Here is an 8,216-nt window from a genome sequence, read left to right as displayed (position 1 = left end):
CTCTGCTCACATACTCTGGTGGAAACCATAGGGTTGGGGTCAATTCCATTTCCAATTGATATGCCTATACAACTCATGAACTCTATTTTCTTTAGGGGTATTTCAATTAATAAAGGGGACACATTAGGCTATTTTGCAGACAGTTTGGTGGAGTTGATAACATGAGCTTGAAGGACGACCATCAAACCCAATCAACTGCAACAAAAAACTTTGCCGCCTTTGGTGAGTGGGGGTGGAGTTTAGTGTGTTGAGAAGCTGTGACGTTAGCTACTTATTCTTACACGACTGTCCGCGCATGCTAGTAGCAGCACCAGTGTTTGCATTTGTTGGACGAAGGGAAACATTGCTGGCTAGCCAGGATACCTCCGATTTGTTCTGATTTTGTGTCCGTGTACAGGTCCGTTTTGGCCTATTATTAATCACAGGAGTATCGGTAAAGCAGGTAAGTTACGTTCCCCATTGTGCTTAGTGTCCTTTCTTTCCATTCGTGCGCAGGTGTAGTTAGCTAGTAGCTATCTATGTGCCATGCGGTCCAGAAAACCGGCCTAGTAGTAACTAGCTAGCGAACGCTACTTTGTATTTGCTAGCTAGCGAGCTACTACCAAATACTGTTTAGAAGCTCTGTGTTACTACCTACCCCTCGTATTCTTTATGATATAAGTTTACCAATACAAGGAATGGTTTCTAAATGTTATCTAGTTATATAATAGTGTTAACTAGTTAACTGCGTAAGTATCTTTGGTATTTCCAAAGATGGCTAGCAAGTTAGCAACGTAGCATCTGGCTAACGATATCATTTAGTCCTCGCGTTGTCCAAAGTTGTCATGCCCACGGAGTGTTGCCAGTGCTTGTTAGCTAGCAAGCTAACGTTAGCTTATAATAGCCAGCTAGATAGTTAACGACGTTACATTGCTGCACTTAGCTACCAAACGTTAGTTAACTAGCTACAGTAGTTCATATCGTTTGGGTCCTCTTTGCAATTTGACCATATATCGAGCTGGCTCTCGAGAACCCAAGGGCCCAATTGAATTTGATTATCATCGAGCCAAAGAGGACTCGTCTTTGATCGAACACATTCCAAATGAATCAATAAATTCAGTTATACGTAATCATCAAGCCCCTTTGCGTCAAGTTCAGTAGGGCACAACAAAGGCAACCAAATCATGAACATGCTTTTGGGTTCAGGTAACTAAGGTACCCCCCCCCCCCCCCCCCCCTTATTTTCAGAATCTGCATCTGTGAAGCATCAACATGGCAGTCAGAAGGGGACACATCAGATACCTCAAAGTGAGTGGCTCTATCAAGTGTTTTGAAGTCATTTTGTAGTTTGCTATATATTGTGCTGTTGCACAGATGGTTTGGCCTCAATTGTATTATTGTGAAATGGACAAGAACTGGGGGGAAATGAGTTGAATAGTGTCACACGCTCAGTTGTCTTCATCAAAGGCTTGTGAAATAACCAGTGTTACTCTTGCAGGTGTGTGAGGTGCAGAGTTGTCAGGGTGACAATAGGGAATCGCAACAGCATGGCAGTAAGAGTTCAATTAACATGAAGGTAAATCCACAGATTAACTTTGGCTGTATTTTGAGAAAGCATTCTGTTTTGCATGTCTGTTCTTTTGGGACACGGGCAGCATTATCTTAGAACAAAACCAGTTAACTGTCATCTTTCATAAAGCTCTAGATGGATTCAGAACGGTTTACTTACCCCCCATCCCATTTTCTTGAAATTATAGCAAGAAGCTTATGATAACGGTTACGACGAACACATGGAAGATGAGCCCAAAGATGCCAAAACCAACCTTATCGTCAATTACCTGCCCCAAAACATGAGTCAGGACGAGTTGCGGAGTCTCTTCAGCAGCATTGGCGAGGTGGAGTCTGCCAAACTCATCCGCGATAAAGTGGCAGGTAATCCCTATCACAAAAACCAGAGTGAGTCCAAACCCCTTTTCTTTTGAGCTCGGTTCGCTTACTTTAATCACTGTCCACGAGGAGAAACGTGGCCCCGGCCTTCTCAGTGTTTGTCTGCACATGTGCTCTTTTGTTTTCCACTACAAAAGTCTGTTTGTGACATCAAATATTTTTTTTGCTTTACCAATATTTTCTGTGTGATTACTAATCTGTAAATTCAATGCAGTATTTGCTGGTTACCGCAATTGTCTTTTACTTTGTATGCAACTCCTGTGTGCCCCAAAAAATGCGTATAAAAATGTATTTAGATGCTAAGAGTATTTTTGTGTGTTGCAGACTCTGATTAGTGTTGGGATCAGAGATTTACTTTTTTATTTGGGATTTTGTTCAACTCCTGTTTTTCTGTGCTATACACCTTGTTAAATCTGTTCTTGACACTTTACTTTAGTGTCTTTTTTTTTAGTGGTGGTCTTTGGAGATGTTTTCTTATTTCATTGGCATTGGTGATAACCCCATATGTAGGCCCAATCTTAAAATGCATTTCTTTGTGGACATATATAATGGAATTTTATTTAGTTCTCTTGTCTTTTAGTTTCACATTTTAAATATTTATTGGAAAGAGCAGCACATTTTTTTTCTCCCAATGTAGTGTTAGTTATTTTTGTTTGCTAGAATGCCAATGTTTTAATATCCATTGTTATTGTAAGAGGCTGTTACTCCCTTCTCTTTTTAAACATTTTTCATTTACAATTTTTCAATGTGGGCCAGTTTTTTTTCTTGAACCATATTTAGCAGGAAATGTTTTCCTTTGCAAATGTTTTTGCCAAAATGCATGCATTGTACCAATATCTCCCGTGGAAGACTGGTATCCAATCTGTAGAAATGGACACACTTTTGTTATTTTATTTTGTTGTTTTTCCTTTTTTTTCTCTAGGCCACAGTTTAGGGTACGGATTTGTTAACTATGTTAACGCTAGTGATGCAGAAAGGGCTATCAATACCCTCAATGGGCTGAGACTACAGTCTAAAACTATCAAGGTAACGTGCAATAAGGTGTTTTTTGTTTTCATGTTTCAACTGATAGATGTGATATGTTCCTCAAGTAGTCCCTGGGCAGTTGAGGGCGAGCCCTCCTGCAAAGTGTCTATTTGCGAAAGGATATGAAGGTATTTGGGTAACATGTTTACTTAAACAATCATGTAATTAACCTTTTTGTTCTATAATTTATAGTTTTTGGCAAGATTGATTGAAGCAATTGGCCTGTGCGGGTAACCTGACATGGTTGTATTTTCGGCACATATTTATACTGAAGCGTATATTCATCTTGTTCAGACTACGTTTTTTATTTTTTATTTAACACCACTGGTTATTGCTTGAGTGTGACGTTGTGCCGAATCAAAGCCCTGCATAATTTCGCAATTACATTTATTTTACTTTTATAGCTTTTTTTACTTTTTAAACAGACCGTACCTAAAATTAGGTTTGTTTATTTTATTACTTAGGTAACTGCTCAGCAATGTGTCTGAATGATCAGGATTTGAATCTTTTTTTGTACATTTATTTTGCTTTAGAGATTTTTTAAAATTTCAATATGATACATTTGGGAATTTTGAATCTGATTTTATTTTTCAAGTGTGTTGTCAATTTAATTCCAAAGTATTATTTTATTTTTGAATAATTGTTTTTCCTATAAATTGCACTCAAAATGGAAACTGACCTGCCGTCTCCTCATCAGGTGTCCTTTGCCAGGCCAAGCTCTGACGGTATTAAGGATGCCAATCTTTACATTAGTGGGCTGCCCAAGACCATGACACAGAAAGACGTGGAGGATATGTTCACACGCTATGGCCGCATCATCAACTCTCGTGTATTGGTCGATCAGGCCTCAGGTAGGTAGGCAGGCACAGCCTGAATGAGAAATATTTATGCAGAATCAATTAAATGAGCACCAAGGATACCACTCTGAGACTTTAACATCTCCAAATCCAAACTATTTGGGCATTTTTTAAACACTTGTATTTATTGTATTTTACCCCCCTTTTATCCCCAATTTCGATCTTGTCTCATCGCTGCAACTCCCCAACGGGCTCGGGAGGCGAAGGTCGAGTCATGCGTCCTCCGAAACATGACCTGCCAAACTGCGCTTCTTAACACCCGCCCACTTAACCCGGAAGCCAGCCGCACCAATGTGTCGGAGGAAACACTTGTTCACCTGACGATTGAGGTCAGCCTGCAGGTGCCCGTCCCGCCACAAGGAGTCGCTAGAGTGCAATGAGCCAAGTAAAGCCCCCCACCGGCCGAACCGTCGCCTAACCCGGACGCCGCTGGGCCAATTGTGCGCCGCCCTATGGGACTCCCGATCACGGCCTATTGTGATACATCCCGGGATCGAACCCGGGTCTGTAGTGACGCCTCTAGCACTGCTGCGCCACTTGGGAGGCCCTTGGGTGAACATTTTCAATAGACTTCAGATCTGTGTAAGAGCATCTTCAGCCTATTCCATTAATGACTTCTCCATTTCATCCCCTTGCTTCTCAGGCCTGTCCAGGGGTGTGGCCTTTATCCGCTTTGACAAACGGGCCGAGGCGGAGGACGCCATCAAAGACCTGAACGGCCAGAAACCCCCTGGTGCATCGGAGCCCATCACAGTGAAGTTCGCTGCCAGCCCCAACCAGGCCAAGAACTCCCAGCTCATCAACCAGCTCTACCACAACCAGGGCCGGCGCTTTGGAGGTCCAGTACACCACCAGGCCCAGAGATTCAGGTATGGTTGACTGCTCTACACACACAATCCATGTCGTTGCAGAGCGCTTAAAAGTTTCTTATTTTGGTTATTAAAAAACGGACTTGTGTCAGTTTAATTACTTGAATTTCATGTTTTTGTGAGCCCAACTTGCTGTTTCTCTAGAGGACTCAAATAATTCACACGAGAAATCAATAACTGGGACGCTGGGCTGAAGGGAGTTGTAGTTTTCATTAAGCAAATATTCAACCTAGTTCAGTGCAGAAACGTGGTAATTAACTACATTGACCATAATCCATTGCACCTGTATTTTCAGCACAGGCAGAGATGGATACACTTTTATGCCTGCTACATTAGATTAGATGCACACAGAGAGCATAGACTGCATTAGAAAGGAATGTACACAACGACGTTCGTGAAATATGCCATATCTTTGAAGAGTTAGCAAAATGATTTTGTCAGACAGCTCTCTGCAGCTAGCCTAACTAAATAGGATTTATGGGGAGTACAGAGATAATGTTGTTTGGTACTGCGTGAGCGTGAAAGACACAACTGAAATATTGTATTTCATAATAATTTCCTATTTTTCTATTTAAGTCTAGCCTACACAATGTGGACCTGACAGACAATGGAATATTTTAAATGCTTTGGTAATTCAATGTTCACTATTTTGGGTTTTACATTAAGCTAAAAGCACTAATCGCTCATCACTAGTGCCCGGTTGTTAAAGAAGGATATTTTTGTGAATCCGGGGAGTCAAGACTAGAATCCCAGAGACCTAGATCCCTGAATTGGTCAGCAGGCCTGCACCTTATGTTTTTGGGTTATTTTAAATGGGCATCTATGGAGTAGTAAGAACCCTGGTTCTGTGCCACTGGCAGGTTCTCTCCGATGAGTGTGGACCACATGAGCGGCATGTCTACGGTTAGCGCTCAGGGGAACTCCACGGCTGGCTGGTGTATCTTCATCTACAACCTGGGCCAGGATGCTGACGAGGGCATCCTGTGGCAGATGTTCGGGCCGTTCGGAGCCGTCACCAACGTCAAGGTCATCCGAGACTTCAACACCAACAAGTGCAAAGGCTTCGGCTTCGTCACCATGACCAACTACGAGGAGGCCGCCATGGCCATCGCCAGCCTCAACGGTTACCGCATTGGAGACAAGATCCTGCAGGTTTCCTTCAAAACCAGCAAGGGGGGTCACAAGTAAACTGAAGAGGGTTAAGGGTACTTGTTTTCTATTCTTACAATGAGAGGGGAGGGGGGGGTAAAATGAGATTGTAAAGGCTACACATGTGTTATTGAAAGGAGATAATCTATCTCCTTGGTTCTTGTAATTTAATTTCTATGCTAACTGTCACTTAGATATTTGTCTTAGCCAGTAGAAAAGTAGACTTCTTGCTGTGACAAAAAATTACCTTTTGTCTTTTTTTGCTGGGGATGGGTTCTGAAGTGTACAGGAAGGTTGTTGACCAATTCTTGAATGTTTTAATGATCTGTGGGTTATGTTGGTCTGTTAAAGTGCCACATACATGGTTGAGGGTGACGATAACTCCTGCCATATTTAACGCTCTGATTCCTACATGCTTGCCATTTCTCGATTTTTAACAGCCATTTTATCATGGTCAGTGAAGTACAGTGCTCAAAGCTAGGCCTTGATTTCCAATAGAACCTCAAGTCTTTCTACACTCCTATTCTAAGATACACATGTCATTTTGAACATGCACAAGTCTTGTTCTAAATCTACACATCAGAGTATTAGATAAAGCATGCCCTTCTAGATGCGAAGTGGTCATGTGCTGGCAATGCATTTGAATACAAAAAAGATTGTGTAGTTGGGGACCAAAGAGAAAGGACTAACAAATATTTGTTTTCCCCAATCCTCTAATTATACATGCCCTCTGACATTAAACCATCAAATCTGAGTTGTGAAACAAACTAAAGGAAAGATTTAAATGATTCAGTTGATCAGAAGATAATCTAACTAATTTTGATACATGGCTTTTTTCCCCCTGAGTTATGCAAGCTTTACCCAGTCCAATGCTTTTCTGTTTTCAAGTAATGTTTTATTTTATTGAAACTGCCTTTCAACGTGAACTTATTTTCCATGATTGTTTGATTGACTTTTGCCATTAACATTTATTTCGTGGAAGTTGATGTTTATTCCACTTTTTTTTTTTTAAATAAAAGTTGACCTTTTGCTTTTAGTTTGGTTCATTGCGTTTGAAAGTTACCGTTTCATAAACACGACTAAATACCATTCCAACTTGGCTTCTGTATGTCCATAATTAGCCTCTTCATTCGTTTAAATAAATACAAATTATGCATGGTTTATTTGAAAGCCCTGCCTGGAGCAATGTACTGTATGAGGTTTATGTATGGGGTTACTTGCTTACTATTGTTCTCATGAGTCCAAATGTTGGGGTCCTGGCAGGTGGCGCTTACAGTTCAGAGGGATGTGCAGTGTCCGCTCCTACAATTTTGTGTACATTTGTGCTTTTCCAGTTGGTGCTGTCTAGCGACATTTATGTATATACTGTACGTTGCTCTTTCGCGAAGGAATAAAACATATTTTTTGCAACCGCTGATGACATTCTCAAATAAAACAGTGATCTGCTAGTTGTACTCGTCATGTTACTCCGGATCGCGACCCATGGCTAGCAGGCTTGGCTGGCTGTGGCACACCTAGACTGCCCAAGCTTTAAAGACTCATACATGGCCAGTGGGCTTGACTGGTGTGACACACTGCTGGAAGGATCTGAGATGTACTGCACTGACCAGATGAACAAAACAGGTATGCGACACAGACCGTAAAAAAAAGGGGGGGACAAAAATACGTGTTTTATTGTAAAATTTTCGGACTACTGGAAGGTGGGTATTGGTTTATGGTGAAACCTGACCACACTGTATTGGACACTAAACACGTCAGTAAATATTATAGCAGCTAAAAATCCATGCATTGTACACTTGGATGTTGATACATAATAGGGTACTTACTACATTCTATTTCGATGTATAGTATACCTGAAGAGCTCAACATACAAGATTAGTTCATTTACATTTTAGTCATTTAGCAGACGCTCTTATCCAGAGCGATTTACAGTTAGTGAGTGCATAAATTTTCATACTTAGTTCACATAGTGTTGTTTGGCCACAAGGGGGTGTAATATATAATTAATCGAACACGTCTTACGCGAGAACCAGGACCTGCATGTCATACAGCCTAAAACCCAAGATTGTCGAGTTGTGGAAAAACCTTCGACTGATTAGGTAGTTCTCTACCAAGGGCTCACACCCAAATGTATCAAAACATTGATAATCCATATTTTTTTATATTCTATTGACCAATTCATCCCATTAGATAGAAATCCAATCAAACTACATTGGCAGCATGGTGCCACTGCCAAATCACTGTCTTGTAACGCCAGGGTAGTTGGTTCGATCCCCGGGACCACCCATACTTAAAATATATGCACACATGACTGTAAGTCGCTTTGGATAAAAGCGTCTGCTAAATGGCATATTATTATTATTAAAAGGATGAAGTTAAAATGCTTATT

General features: G+C 41.1%; 1 protein-coding gene across 4 annotated transcripts; it reads left to right on the top strand.

Moving 5' to 3' along the window:
• Positions 1-273: 273 nt before the first annotated feature.
• Positions 274-7,275, top strand: LOC311136871 (ELAV-like protein 1). Of its 4 annotated transcripts, none has more exons than XM_084171179.1 (8): positions 274-442; positions 1,228-1,287; positions 1,478-1,555; positions 1,737-1,935; positions 2,849-2,952; positions 3,650-3,803; positions 4,453-4,678; positions 5,539-7,275. In XM_084171179.1, exons 2-8 carry the CDS (start codon positions 1,252-1,254, stop codon positions 5,864-5,866), a joined length of 1,125 nt encoding a protein of 374 aa, XP_084027305.1. In that variant the 5' UTR covers positions 274-442; positions 1,228-1,251; the 3' UTR covers positions 5,867-7,275. The 4 variants fall into 4 exon arrangements, with proteins under 4 accessions (XP_084027305.1, XP_084027307.1, XP_084027306.1 ...); XM_084171180.1 differs by having other exon boundaries at positions 298-442; positions 1,737-1,911; XM_084171181.1 differs by lacking the exon at positions 2,849-2,952 and having other exon boundaries at positions 282-442.
• Positions 7,276-8,216: the final 941 nt, after the last annotated feature.

Source organism: Coregonus lavaretus, assembly GCF_964263955.1.
Source record: "Coregonus lavaretus genome assembly, chromosome: 11".
NCBI lineage: Eukaryota > Metazoa > Chordata > Actinopteri > Salmoniformes > Salmonidae > Coregonus > Coregonus lavaretus.
The sequence above is the reverse complement of the archived record's forward strand: the minus strand, read 5'-3'. Positions and strand labels throughout refer to the sequence as shown.